Below are 15,829 nucleotides of genomic sequence, written 5' to 3' on the forward strand. Positions count from 1 at the left end.
GATCGAAACAGGTAGACCACATGTGTAAATCGCTAGGCTTGATCATGTTGACTTAGTCACAGGGGCTTGTAAAGCAAAAAATAGCAGCTACAAGATATATGGTCACACCCAGTGTCAGTATACTATATGGAACGATTTCCTTTTTGCGTTACAAGACCCTGTTGTGGGCTGGTGACAACACCCCCCCCCCCCCCCCCCCCCCCCCCCTACACATACACACACACACACTTTTAACAACCTACAGGCCTACCAATGAAAAAGGATGTGTCCGAAAACAACGACACCCATTTCATCGACATTTGCCGGGTGTGTTGTCGTTGTTTCTCAGTGGCCTTATAACCGACCCGCCAGTTTTTTGTGTGACAACGTTTATCACAGATATTTAGATTGGCCTCTTGGTCTGCAAATTCGACAAGTAACATACACGATTCCATCTTATTTTTATTTATTAGTAGGCCTGAAGTACGGATATTGCAATTCATGTCTTTTTTTTATCAAGTGAAGCATTCAAGCACACCGGAGTCATATAACAAGGAATTTATAATCAGCTGACATAATTACTTCTGACAGTATACAGAAAATGACCTAGATCGGTAGTTACAGGTTTTAGTTAATACTTGGTCTACTAATATTAACATCTGTGAAGATCCGGGGTAGAATAGGTCTTCAGCAACCCATGCTTGCCGTAAAAGGCGACAGTTTATGTCTGGTGACAAATCACACTTATTTGGTTTTTTATAAGGGAATCTACATGCGGCCTGTTAAGACATCCGGGTTTATGGATAGGGAAGGGCTGCACTTCTCCTCACTGTCATCGTTGAAGTCTAGCTGTAATTATTTATAGGTTAGAGTAGGTCCTAAGCAACCCACGCTTGTCGTAAGAGGCGACAAACGGGATCGGTTGGTCAACGGGGCCGACGTTAGGATATAAATCACTGTATTATCTGGTCCAGACTCGATTATTTATATACCGCCGTCATATAGCTGGAATAATGCTGAGTGCGGCGCTAAACAACAAACAAACAAAGCATGTACATATAGTGCTCTGACACATGAATACCTCATGATGTTTACGTCACAGGTTCCGGGTTGTGACAGATAGAAAAAAAGACTTCCAAACAGCCTATTACATTATCTGCTTTCTACTTGTTCTCCATATCACGTGGACCGCCTCCGTGGTCTCGTGGGTAGAGCGTCTGCGGCGGAGACCGACAGGTCGGTGGCTCGATCCCCGGCGACGTAATACCATGGTCAAGTCAATACGCTAAAACATGGAACTTTTTACCCTGCCTGACGCACTGAAGGGATAAACATGCACTCGGGGTCAATATACTGCGTCTGTGTGGGGTATCCATGTTAAACTGGGGCATGGGCTCTATGAAACTGGCCTTAATCCGAACTAGTACGCACACAGACGCGCGCGCGCGCACACGCACTCATACGCGCGCACACACACACACACACACACACACACACACACACACACACACACAAATAATGAGTAAATTGGGTTTACCCTTTTGACCCGACGGTCTTTTTAAGAGGGGAATCTATTATAAAGAGTCCCTGATATATCATCCTTGATTTGATTCGATTTAAGAAATCTAAATGTAGAGCTGCTCAAAGCTTTTGATGCCATAAAACGCGACTATGCTTGTCGTAAGAGGCGACTAACGGGATCGGGTGGTCTGGCTCGCTGACTTGGTTGATGTTTGTCATCGATCCCAAATGCGTAGATCGATGTTCGTGATATCAATCACTTGATTCTCTGGTCCAGACTCGATTATTTACAGACCAAACCAAAGCTTTTTAATACCGGTGCTCGTGAGTTTAGTAACGGTCTAAGACCTGCATCACTCAGGGCTTTCCTCCCACATCAAGCTGACACGCCCTGATGGTGCTGAATTACTGTTCAAGGCTTCGTTCAACCAAACACCCTAACTTAATTGCTCACTCCAGAGACCATTCATAATCTATTAGATGGTCCCTGCTCACTCAAAGCTTTTGCCATAGAGCTCAAGGCAATGATAAAGGTAGATAACTCTCATTTTCCGTAAAGGCTCAGAGGGCGCTGCTTCAGAAACTTCCGCTCAAACGTCAAAGCGAAAAGCACGGCAAGAAGTATAATTTGTTTGGAAAGGTTGCAGGTTAAACAGATTTATTGGGTATGAAATTGATGCATTCTATAGTTAAAATAAAATAAAAGTATGCACATGAACAAAATGTGTTAGAGATAAATAATGAACTTTGTTACGGTTTACTTCTGAATCTCTACAACTGAACAAACATTAATTAAGCATTGTGAACATGTGTATACTTATGCCAGACTGACAAACTCTGACAATTGATTCATAGGCGGAGACGACAAGACTGCAGATTATCGGAGCTATAGGCCCTGATATATCTCTGTGACTCTCGCTTCACTGATCTCGCGTGCCTCGTCAAAGTTAGGGTTAGTTAGCATGATTAGGTCAACTTCGGGTTAGGGAAGACTACCCCAACACACAGTCCCATAACACAGTATCTTGATTAAGCACTGGAATCCTGCTTCAGGTGCCTGTGCCCGAACACTAGAAGTTGGAGCAGATAACTGTTTTATCATCCCAAACTGGCTCCCACTGTAGATATCGCTGCAATGAAATTGCATCACAATGCTTTGCAGACCATTGTGACGTCATTGTTACCGTGACATCACAATCAAATGACATCACTAATGTTTCTGCTACTGAAGCTGTAAGCAGTACTTTTTACACTTAGACAAGGCTTATTACTGTCTACAAACTGAAAAAGTTGGGAGAATAATGTTGTATGATAAATAAAATCCCACCCTCGTGTCTTTTGATATCAAATATATCAACACTCGTTGATAAAAGTGGAAAAAATCCTCGGCAAGCCTTGGAGTTTTCCCACTTTTAATCCATGTGGATATATTTGATATCAAAAGACACTCGGGTGAGATTCTCTATATAACACAACGTGAGTGAATCAAAACACTAGAAATAGAACTTCCCATGGGCTAACTGCATGTAACAGTTATAGCCATCGTCTAAACTGCACGTGATCGCATGCACCAATCAGTTATACAAATTATATTTTCTATTATCTCAGGTATCGTTTTCAATTATTTTATTATTTAAATTAATAAGAATTGATTTTATCAATTTGTCGTCTACCAACTGACGTGAACCAATATCTCCCAAATTCAATCTACATATGCTTGTCCATAACATTATGTATCTATATTATATTCTATCTATGTGATATATTCAGGTTAGGCATTTTTTTATATTTAGCTAAATTAGATCTTAGAATTATAGTTTTGGGAAGAAATGACATACAGATAGTAAACAAAGACAGAGCTAAATATGCATTGTCAAGTTTTATTTATGTGTGCATTAGTCATGTGACACCAGCTCGTCTTTTCTAAAATTCTATTTGAGCAAGGTGCTTTTATGGTGAGTTTTTTAAATATTTTCTAACAAGAGTCAATTTTTCATTTCAGATAAATATTTCTCTCTTATTGATCACTTTGATGATTCAGTGAGATCACCCATGTTTGTTTTGTTTGTTTCAGTTCGTACAGCTGTAATTGTAAAGTATGATACAGCTGTGTAAGCCCTCAGCATAATCATGGGTAATCGTAAGAGCAGCCACAAAGCAGGGGGCTACAGTGTCACATTGCCCAAGTTTAATCGAGCTTGGGATTTGGTGTATTCTGGAGATATTCAGTTATGGTCTCCAGTCGCAGGTGAGTTCAGGCACAGGCACAGGAATTTCTAAAGATACAAATTCCTGGGTTCCAGGGTGCCGTTGTACGAAACAGCTTAGCGCTACGACTGTCGAAAGTCCATGTTAAGGTATGGGAGTCATGATCACTTTGTACAATGGCACCCAGGATAAAAAGATTGTAACCAGTCGGGGTGGCGTCTTTAAACATCGATTTTCATTTCCTACTACAAAACCTGTTTTTTAGCTTAATTCAACAGTCACTGAAGCATGCTTAAATGGTAACATATACAATTGTAGGGGTGACTATTGGTCTGGAAATCACTATTGCCATGTGTAAATTACTACCACTCATGATCAAAAGAAAAACAAATTTGAACAGCATTGCATGTATTTTATTGAAACTGTAAAACTATGGTAAATAGTTAAAAATACAATTGATATTCCTTACTGAAATCGATACTGTTGATCAGAAGCATATGTTTATGTGTCTTAAGGCATGTGAAGCGTGATTTTGAAATCAGACTGAACATAATAAGTGGTATTTGATTTGTGTGTGATTATATGTTTTAGGTCGCTATGGATTTGACAAGTTTGGTTATGGCTGTCGTGAAAGTGACTGTGACAGGGAATCTGTTTGTCTCCAGTATATTCGAGCTGTCTTCAGCAAGAACAAGAAATTTGTGGATATTGAAAGGTGATAAACTTATTGTCTGTGATCATACCAGTGCAGTGACTGTTCGCTTAACATGGTAACAACTGATTGGCATCTTCCCGAGGCAAGAGAGTTAACTGACTTTAAAAGTCCAGTTTCCACCCTTGCCGAACTAGGATGGAATTACTGGGCTCGATCGCAGCGCCACCAGTGGCTATTACCAATTATGTCCCTTCTAAGCCTCTCCTATGGACCAATCAGATTCCACCTCTCATATCACTTGTGTTTGCTTCACACAAAATGGTGATGCCGAGTCAGGACGATCTGATCGATAATCAAGATCTATATTGTGATAAAACGGGTCTTACATAGCGAAATGCATCAAATCAGGTGAGCACCTTGATTAAAAACATGAAAAGATTTGGAAAATATCTGCTGACAACGAGTTGGCGGTGCACATGCTTCGCAAATCCTGCAATCGACCCAAATCTGCACGACAGTTTACGAACCGGATTTCGATTTCGGTGCGCGATTTTGATTGGACTATGCATAGACTCATTAGTCCAGCCAAACTGTAATTCCATAATACCATCCTAGTTCGGCAAGGGTTGAAACTGGACTTTTATAGTCCTTTAACTCTCTTGCTTCAGGAAGATGATGATTGGTTGGTCTGGTTTGTTGTTTAACGCCGCACTCAGCAATATTCCAGCTATGATGGCGGTCTGTAAATAATCGAGTCTGGACCAGACAATCCAGTGATTGACATCATGAGCATCGATCCACGCAATTGGGATATGATGACATGCATCAACCAAGTCAGCGAGTCTGACCACCCGATCCCGTTAGTCGCCTCTTACGACAAGCATAGTCGCCTTTTACATTAAGCATGGGTTGCTGAAGACCTGTTACAACTGACATGGTGAATACAGAACACTTCTATTTTGCATTCAAAGGATTGTGCTAACTCGTGTAACAATTGAACCCTTTACAATCTTCGTCAGTTGACCTAACCTGTCATACTTGAATATTCCTTATTTGGAATGTCCTGCTATTGATTTCATGGTAGTGAGGTCACAGGTCAAGTGGTAGTAATTCAGTTTGTGTAGAAAGCAGACAATATATTTCAGTCAAACTGCTATCACCCCGGGATGTCATGGAATTCTTAGTCTACAGTCTTGGTGTTGTTGTTTGCTGGTTTGTTTTTAGGCACTCTCATAAATTTGGTGAAACGTTATTTTAATGATTGACTTAATTCAGGTAGTGGACAGATATGACAATTCTTTGCAGTCCTTTCGGGGAGGGGCCTGATTAATGTGTGGTCTGGTTGTTTAAGGGGCTGCAATTCACTGAGCAGAATTGCATCCCTTTGTCATGTTGGTCATGCCAGAAACTCATGACCTCGGTTATTTCTTTGTCAGCATAGCCATTTTTCTATCTTTGCTATCTTCTAGCTGTCTCACTCACTCACTCACTCACTCACTCACTCACTCACTCACTCACTCACTTCAGCAACATTGTTTGTTCAGGTACTGTGTTTATTAATGTGTTTTGAATAATTACAAGATTTTTGGAATACCATAAAACAACGTTTGAACAACATACCCACATATACAGTCAAGTGCCGTTAATCCGACATGGTTGGAGAGAGAGAGAGAGACACAGAGAGAGAGAGAGAGAGAGAGAGAGAGATGCACACACATATTGGAAAACTAATTACAAATTTGTTTAATGTATGTGATAAGTATATGTGCGTGTCTTTGTGAGAACAGGCGATGGGGTAATCTGGTGGTTCAAGCGGTCACGTACAACGTGTGAAGCCCATTTCTGGTGTCCCCGCTGTGATTTTGCGGGAATATCGCTAAAAGCGGGGTAACACCATACTCACTCACTCACTCACTCAAATACACTTAATGTGCTCCTACATACATTTTCTATACCATATATGACAACCTACTGTTGACATTGCAGGTTCAAGCAGCCTCGACTACAGATTCCTGTAGACGACTGCTTTGAGTTCCAGCGACTGATCTCGGCGGGACATGAACTGAACCAGGTGGCTGCTGCACATCAGGACCACTTGGTGCTGTTAGTGCTGCATCATGTCAAGGATCTCGTCGTCAATTCTGCATTCCCACTGGTCAATCTTCATACCCGAAGTGTCACAGGCATTCTTGCAGCCCCTCGCAAGAACATGACGATTATACATTGTGATTTCACGCCAGACCTGAAACAGTCTGCCATCTTGTTTTATTCATGTTCTGGAGAGATGAGATTCTGTTACGATCTATACATATATTCAAATGAAACGACAGAAATTCTCAAATATGTCACCCTTAACCATGAAGTGCAGCCGTACGTGGCCTTTGACCCCAGATACAGCTGGTCGCGTATTGCCGTGGCTAATTATGAGTGTAAGAAAGAGGGTATTAACCATGAACTTGTAGTATTTTCCTTAGATGAATGTAAGACTCTCCAAAGAAGTAAACTCTCCCTGCCGACTCTGTTTGGCAGCAGTCGATACAATCTGCTCTACAGCAAAGACGGCACATTACTCATTCTTCAAAAACTCACTGAGGACCGATTTGGTGTGACGTCATATTCTGACATCTACATCTTCAATTCAGATCACATGCGTCTGTTCAAATACATCACATCCTCTCTCCCTGGGTTGTTCAACATTTGTCGTGTGAATTACGAGCCGGTCTTCTCGAAGTGTGGCAGTTACATGCGGATCCTGGACCACAAGCCCAACACAGAGGACCACGGTGTGACAGTACAGATCTACCAGCTCCCACGGATCATCAGCCTACAGAGTCAGTGTCGCATTGTCATCCTCAACAGTCTCCTGAGGGCAGAGGATGTACAGGCTCTTCCTCTACCCAACAGAATCATGGGCTTCCTCATGTTCAAACCCCAGCTTTAGTGTGGGAGGATGAAGCTGGATTACCATGTTGAAATCCTTGATTATCTCCATTCTATTCTGCTTAAAAAAACTTAAGGACCGCTCAATGCTTTCATATTACTATAGTTAATCTGTCATGCCATGACAGATGAACTTTCATAATATAAAGAATCTGGTGCCTTGACAGATTAACTATAGTAATATGAAAGAATCGGGTTGTCCTTAACTTATTTTGAGTTGGATATTATGATAAATACCTTGAACCTATTCACCACCATTGGTTTGTTTCGGAAGTTACTTCACCATTTCCATTCCAATTAAACGAAATTTCATTGGCATAGAAAAAAATAGAAGAAAAAAAATAGAATTGCTCTCTAATATTTGGACTGGAAGGTTGGTTTGTTGTTTTACGTCGCACTCAGCAATATTCCAGCTATATGACGGCGGTCTGTAAATAATCGAGTCTGGACCAGACAATCAAGTGATTGATATCATGAGCATCGATCTATGCAATTTGGATCAATGACATGTATCAACCAAGTCAACGAGCCTGACAACCCGATCCTGTTAGTCTCCTCTTACGACAAGCATAGTCGCCTTATAAGGCAAGCATGGGTGGCTGAAGACCTATTCTACCCTGGATTTTCACGGAGAGAAAAGCATGGGTTGCTGAAGACCTATTCTACCCCGGATCTTCACGGAGAGACAAGCATGGGTTGCTGAAGACCTATTCTACCCCGGATCTACACGGGTTGACTGGAGGGCTATTTGTTTAGTGCTGTGTCATTGGAATCAGGTTCAAGACAAAGCAATGACAGTGAATGGGTCCGGGTATATATCATAATAGAATGAAAACAGAATAGCCTAATAGAGGTTGCCATGTCTGCTGCATCACTGGTATTAGATCCAAATCGTATTCCTCTAAACACTTGAAGCTTATTCACATCCTGGCACTCAACATGCTCAATCGATAAGTAACCACAGATTAAATTCACTTATGAATTTTGAGACCAGATTAAATTCACTTATATACAAATGTTTTCATGGTTGATTTTCAGGGTTAATGTCTTAAAACAAGTCCTGATATTAGGTAAAGCAAACATGGAAAACAATATGTTAAGATAAGCAATTTATTTAACACTCTTTTTCTATTTTTTTTCATTTTCTACCTTTTGCATTATTTAAAATAGGCTTATCTTCTAAGGAAGGTAAATTGTATATATATTTATATTATTATATGTTGTCCTAGATGCCAAATATGTAACTTGTATAAACCATAATTTTATTCCAGATAATCAAGTTACTTGATTTTGTCAAACTTGATATTCATGTGTAAGCATTAACTGCCATTAAGGAACCAAAGAGAATAAGAAGCCGCAATCAAACATAAGCAATATAGACTTGGAAAGTCCTGAGTTCCTCTAGTCAGTGGGACTGAGGGGGAAGGCTAATGGATACAGTATCCCCTGGTCACACCACAGTCCCGGGTTCAATTCCCAAGCGTGATATTGATGGGTCATTCCTAATTGTTGAGGAAAAACATATTCACTTGCTCATCAATCCATCACTACCAGTAGTTTTATATTTGCTGAGGTTGAATTTCATTCAGGTAGTTTACTATATATATCCACTAGATCAAAGATATATGTATTTACAGCATGGTTTAACCACAATATGTTGTAGAAATATCAGTTTTTAAGATCATCAACCCTCATCATCATCATCATCATCATCATCATCTTGTGAACCACCTCGATTACCCTGTGTATTAGGCCAGACCTTTTTTTTTGTTTATGGATTTAGGTTGGTAGATTGAAAAATTAAAAATATAAAATTCCAATTTCAGATATCTATTTTTCTATTTCCTCTTGCAATTTGTTATAATTCATCATGTTTTGAAGTTTTATGATAAATTTTCAGCAGTTTTCAATTATAGTATTTTAAATAATTATTTTGATACTAATGAGGTTATTTTCCACAGATATAACAGTGAATAATGGGGGATATAAGAGAACATGTATACCTGATTAAGTACCCTCATGACAGACTATCAACAGCAACAATAGGAAATTCTTTGATAATGATATCGTCTTATGAGATCATAGTGCAACACTTGTGTAAGATAATGATTTTATGGCACCCTAAGATGAGTTTTATGGTGATAACTCTTGTAAAGGCTTTGTACAAGTGACTTATATTTCACTGATAAGTGGAACAGGAAGAGTCTTTAATGACTAGTTTTGTTGTATTTAATTCAATGTTAAAGTACTGACTTTAGGAAAATAATAGGGCGGTCGGGTAGCCTAGTGGTTAAAACGTTCGTTCGTCACGCTGAAGACCCGGGTTCGATTCCCGACATGGGTACAATGTGTGAAGCCCATTTCTGGTGTCCCCCGCCGTGATATTGCTGGAATATTGCTAAAGCGGCGTAAAACCATACTCACTCACTAGGAAAATAATAACCATAATAAAATCTCAGTTTTAAATAAATTAATCAATTTTTCCCCAAGTTTGCAGCCATGTGCTCTTAATGTGGAATCGTGATGAATTGCTGTTGCTGGATCTGGCACAATGTCCCTTCATCATTATTTTGCATGGACTATGCATCGCAAGCGAGATCTGACAAGCACTTATGCATCCCCTTTCCTATTGTTTAAATCAATGGTGACAGTTGATATAACTGATATAATCATGATAATGTTTAAGTTGTGTTTACCAAACCCACTCACTGGAGAGAGTTATTTTCCATCAGCATTTTTATGTCACCATAGTTGCCTTTCCTTTATGTATCATTTGTCTTTTAAATAGTTGTTTAAATGTTTCAGAAATTTGTATTGACATATACAGTTGCAAGCGGGGTATGTTATCTGATTATTTTTAGCTTTATCCCCATTTTTCATATAGCCATACTGTCAAATGGTGCTTTATTAGAAGCATCAAACAAATATGGCCAACATGTGCCCGGTAAAACATGTATAGTGCAAGTGCACTGCCCGCATCATCATAAAGATCATTGCACGTTTCATTTTTGATTCCATTTTCAATTTTCTTTTGTGCATTGTGTTTAAGTATCAGGATTTTTTTTAAAATTTTAAATGGAGAAGAAAACAAAACGTGCGGCAGACTTTATGATGATGCAGGTGGTGCCTGAGAACCAAAACTATTTGTTTTTTAGCTCCACTTTGAAAATGTTAAACTGAATGTGTGAAATACCTATGTTGTTCAGCATTTACACTGATTTATTGAGATCATCATACAAAATATATGCAATCAATTACCATCAACAGTTGATCAAACTGATGAGAATAATACAACCCATGGGGTTAGAAATAACCGAGTTAATAAAACCAGTATATACACTAGTGCAAATATCACTTCACGTGCACCAGTGTATAGTCAGTCCCGTAGCCAACTGCCCCCCCCACCCCCCTGGAATTTTTATAGAAAACATTTTTCCTTGTGAAAGTTAACTTAAATAAGAAATTAATAATATTATTTGCCCCCCCTGTCAAACAAAAGTTACCTACGGCCTTGGTATTGTTTATGTCATCCAGACGGCATTGTTGACGACATTCATTATTGTGATGTAAGGCCGGAATGATGTCACACTAGAAATGAAGTCATAGCTGAATATTGTTGATGTGATTCGGCAATTGTGGTTTTCTAAGGCGGCGGTTGGGATCAGTGCACTTTTTCTGAAGGGGAGCTCAAAAAGATTAAGAAATAATGGGTAATATTATATATGGGTCTATTATTACACTCACATGTGTGTCACACTGATTTTATGAAATGTATATTCATGTACATGTATCACCCTGGCTCTTGCACGGTATATACAAGAATTCTGACACTCATTTCATAAAATCAGTATGACACATGTGAGTATAATAATGTCTGTTTATTTCCTAGTATTAAGGAAAGCCAGTTATTGTTAAGATGGTTTTGATAACATAAACAACTGATTCCAAGGTAAAGAAATTTGAAAAGAAATATGCAGGTGGGTAGCTTTGATGTTGATGTACAGTGTATTATTTACCATGACGTCCTGTGATAGGTGTGTTACATGAGGGTCTGCATGTTCACTCGTTAGCATCTCTAACTAAGTCTGTGTAACGTACCGGTATAACACTTGTGTAGGCCTCATGGTTCATGGATTGGCAAAATATATTGAAATGTGATTATTGATTGCTTGTGTCGAAGACTTTATATCCTGTACTTTTTTCCTGTACTTTGATCCTTAAAACAGGAAAGATCGGGTTTATCAAGTGTTTAGTGAGTCATTTTCGGAATTTAAAAAAAATTTTTTTTACTGAAATCTGTGAAAATGATCTGCAAAGGAGTTGATCTACCTAATAGTCAAAGTGGCAGTCAACAAGGAAATGTCAGTAGTTTCTAGTCTCAGAATTATCACACAGATTACCATGTTGGTATGGAGGATAAGTATCTTTTCTCACTGGCACAAGCTACAGCTGAGAGCCTGTTTTTGGCTCTGTGCTTACAGTAGTTTCAAATGTATCTCAGACTGGGCAGGCCAGTGGTTCATGTGTTTTCTCGTCACACCAAAGCCCTGGGTTTGATTCCACACATGGGTACAATGTGTGAAGCCCATTTCTGGTGTCTCCTGCTGTGATATTGCTGGAATATTGCTACAAGCGATGTAAAACTATACTCTCTCACTCACACAAATGTATTTGTGTAGATGATCTTGAAACAGTTATACAGCTGTTTGCCCTATATTGCATGTTTGGTTGATTCAACGGTAGTGACAGTGATTGTTGTGTTTTGAACGTTGTATTTCTATGTTGTCATTAGACATTTGTATTTCTTGGTTTATCAATTATGTTTTCAATTGAGCTCAAGGCAAAAATACTGATTGATGAAAAACATATATTTTGGGCTTGATTTTTAAGTGTTGGGTGGAAAGTATTAGATGAAATGAACTGTTTGAGAATTTTGCTCTTTTGAAGGACTTGTCAAAAGAGTTACCTCCATTACCCTTGTCAAGCAATGTCAAGAAAAGGTTTGTTATTAAAGGCTGGCCAACTTTGTGAAAATTTGGTGAATTTTTAAACCAAAATATTAATAAGCCTTTCAAGTATGATGAGAGCTGCAGTATTGTTTTTCTTGCTGGTTATCGTTTTGTGTCATATTTATGTACATCTGGGCCCACTTGCACAAAGCGATCTTAGCGTTAAGATGATCGTAACTCCCATACTTTGACATAGGCTTACGATAATCTTAGCACTAAGATCGCTTTGTGCAAGCGGGCCCAGGAGATGTGTTTAATACTAGTATCATGATCACCAATCATTTTAACATGTTTATTGAGCCAAAATCAAACATTCATTCATTATAACACATGTAAGACATTGGCAAGAGATAGGGTCATGTAGGAATGTAGTTTAATCATTGAAACAATCATTGTGAAAGTAATATTTTTGGAGGGTCAATGAAAGAATAACAAACTAGAGAAGATCATTGACAAATCAATTTTCAAGGGTCATGAAAATCTAATGTCAATTCAAGGATGGTCATAAATAAGTAACAATTTAGAGAGGGCCATTGGACAATGATTTAGGGATGGCAATTGTAAAACAATAATTTAGGAGGGGTCATGGACAAAATAATTTAGAAAGGGTCATTACCGGTAATAAATAAAAATTTAGAGAGGGTCATTGTAAAATATAATTTAGGGAGGGTCATGAAGCATTCATTTTCTGGGTGTGATGGGGCATGGGGTTATACTTTTGATTGTGTGTGTTAATATTTGTATACTCAAAATTCATGTTTGTTTATGGTTTATTTGTTCATTAACGCCGCACTCAGCAATATTCCAGCTATATAACAGCGGTCTGTAAATAATCGAGTCTGGACCAGACAATCCAGTGCTTGACATCATGAACATTGATCCACCCAATTGGGATCAATGACATGCATCAACCAAGTCAGTGAGCCTGACCATCCCGATCTATTACGACAAGCATAGTTGCCTTTTACTGCAAGCATGGGTTGGTGAAGACCTATTCTCCCCCGGATCTTCACGGGTCTCAAAATTCATGTAAAAATGTTGATATTAAAGTTATTTACAATTTTTGTTTTGCAATTTATGCTTTTGGGGAGGGACATGAAAATAATAGAAAAGCTTTTGAGGACAAACATTTTGATAAATCGTATTCAGTAGTCATGGAGGAAAATCTATGGCCTACCTCATGAAAAATGAGCATGTATACGTAGGTGGCTGTGCATAGTGATATGTTCATGCAGGATGGTGGTATATTTGTTGGATAAATTATTTCTAGTCACCATTGGTCATGTTGATGATCTGCTGATTGTGTTGTGCTCAAAATGTATTTTGAAATAGGTTGACAGATTTGTTCACTTGTGACTTAAATGGCTTGACAATTGTGTATTGAAATATTAGTTTGTTGATCTGCCATAACATTGTGCCAAAGATATGTTTTATTTTGTTGTTCACTTTTTGAAATGTTCATTATGAGGAAATTACCATTCTGCCTGATATATGATGACTTACATTTATTTGAACCTTCTTCTCATTATTACTTGGTTACTATAAACATTTTCCTCTCAAACCTAAGAGTTGATGTACAGGTGAATTAAACATGATAAAATAATGAAATTCAGAAAAAGGTTTTCGTCGAAGGGTTACTTCCCTTGTCATATTGGTTTAGTCTGATTTTTACATACATGTACTAAAAACAGACTCGGCATTGCATGATGGGAAGGGGAAAAAAAGGACTTCACAAAAAGTAACTTCATGCCATACTTGTGAGGGGTGGTGGGGTAGCCTGGTGAAGAAAGCATTCACTCGTCATGCCAAAGGCCCGGGTTCGATTCCCGACATGGGTACAATGTGTGAAGCCCATCTCAGGAGTCCCCTGCCGTGATATTGCTTGAACATTGCCAAAAGCAGTGTAAAACCATACTCACTCACTCACTCACCATACTCGTCAACAGTGGTGAACAGAATTTAAAAAGTCCTATTGAGCAAAAGAATACTGACGAACAAAGAACAGTTTCAAGTTGATACAACTATGTGCTGTAAACTTTTGCCATAGAAGATAAAAGAAATAAGTAAACAAACAACTTTATGGATAACCACTTCTGGTTTATGCATTAAGCGACATTTTGATGTGGATTCGTACACCGTTATCAAGGTGGAGTGACTACAACCAAGTGATGAGAGGTATATATATATAGATGATATGTTGTGATAAGCAGCAGATTAACATTGATGACAACACGTGATGGATAACAAGTACCGTATTCGACGTAATAAGCGCCCAGGGCGCTCTCAAAATTAGAAATAGGGGTCTCTTATTAGAATATTATTTTGGTGGAAAAAAACAGAGTTGAGAGATAAATTTCGTGGTTTATGCTGACAGCCTGAAATGTTTATGTACGACAGATATATTTTTCCAGAATTTAATTGCCCATAATTAAGGGTGCATATAACACACGAGTGCGTATTATTCGCGAAAAAATAAGTCTTGTGTACATTGATCAATCGGAAGGGGTGCCAATTGGGATTGTTCACTAGCCAATATATTAGCAAATATCGCCGTGGGCGCTTATTAGAGCGGGGCGCTTATTACGTCGAATACGGTAGCTCACAGACAACTGGATACATGAAGTTGTATGTTTTCTTATTTACTTACTCTACAATGCCAAACAGTTAGGACTGAAGAAGCTGATTATCTGTTTTCCATACATGTATGTGTAAGCTGTGTTTTCCTCTCGGTTCATCTTACCCAGGCAAGGGAGTTAACTGAATGTAAAAGTCCTATTTCCACTGGAAACTGGACTTTCATAGTCAGTTATCACCCTTGCCTCGGGAAGATGCCTCGGGAAGATGCCTCGATTAAACCTTCACTACAATGACTTTGATGGTTGACATGGTTTGTGATCCATGGTGTCAAAATATGTTTAATTTGAGATATATTGTATAAGTCTCTTAGTATTGCAATAATAAACTTTTATTACTCATTGCAGAGTAGCAGCATATCCTTTGTGGATAATTCACCAATGTGCAAGACTTTCATTACCATGATTGTGAGATTATGAAGTTTATCTGTGTTTATTTATTCATAAAAATAAATCTCACTGTGTAAAGGCTGAATGTATTTCAACCGTTCTACACATTTATACGGCATCTAATGCCCTTAAGAAGTTTATGTATTTATGAAATATAGAATATTTCAATAAAACATTTCTTTGCTAACATGTATGTTTTTGTTTTTATTTTCACAAAGCAAAAAAAGGATCAAACACTTGGGTGGCTTTTTTCCCCATTGACAAAATATTGGCCAAAAATATGACATTTTGTTTTTATATTGAACAATTTTGTTGTTGAAAATATACTCCAAATTTATGTAAATTTTAAATTTGTTTTCATAAAACCATGGACGTTAGTCTGTCAGTGCTAATATTGTCGTTGAAGTATACCAAAGTATATTGGGACAGCACATTCAGCTTGTCTACCGATGAAACAGAAATGCCTAACGTCAACAGATTAGAGTTATCTCCCT

At 38.5% G+C, this 15,829-nt stretch overlaps 1 protein-coding gene across 1 annotated transcript; it reads left to right on the forward strand.

Annotated features, from left to right (window-relative positions):
- Nucleotides 1-2,069: 2,069 nt before the first annotated feature.
- Nucleotides 2,070-7,785, forward strand: LOC124144180. The gene is made up of 4 exons (XM_046513457.2): nt 2,070-2,165; nt 3,575-3,748; nt 4,300-4,423; nt 6,350-7,785. The coding sequence occupies exons 2-4, from the start codon at nt 3,631-3,633 to the stop codon at nt 7,302-7,304; spliced, it is 1,197 nt and encodes a 398-aa protein (XP_046369413.1). The 5' UTR covers nt 2,070-2,165; nt 3,575-3,630; the 3' UTR covers nt 7,305-7,785.
- Nucleotides 7,786-15,829: the final 8,044 nt, after the last annotated feature.

Source organism: Haliotis rufescens, unplaced genomic scaffold, assembly GCF_023055435.1.
Source record: "Haliotis rufescens isolate VD_foot unplaced genomic scaffold, xgHalRufe1.0.p SCAF_7, whole genome shotgun sequence".
In the NCBI taxonomy this organism is placed as follows: domain Eukaryota; kingdom Metazoa; phylum Mollusca; class Gastropoda; order Lepetellida; family Haliotidae; genus Haliotis; species Haliotis rufescens.

What these genes read in the sequence shown, in the direction of transcription:
- LOC124144180 (XM_046513457.2), top strand. Translation starts at nt 3,631, where the DNA reads ATGGGTAATCGTAAGAGCAGCCACAAAGCAGGGGGCTACAGTGTCACA. An exon ending in GTTATGGTCTCCAGTCGCAG is followed by an intron (nt 3,749 to 4,299) that starts GTGAGTTCAGGC and finishes TATATGTTTTAG; the next exon opens with GTCGCTATGGATTTGACAAG. An exon ending in AAATTTGTGGATATTGAAAG is followed by an intron (nt 4,424 to 6,349) that starts GTGATAAACTTA and finishes TTGACATTGCAG; the next exon opens with GTTCAAGCAGCCTCGACTAC.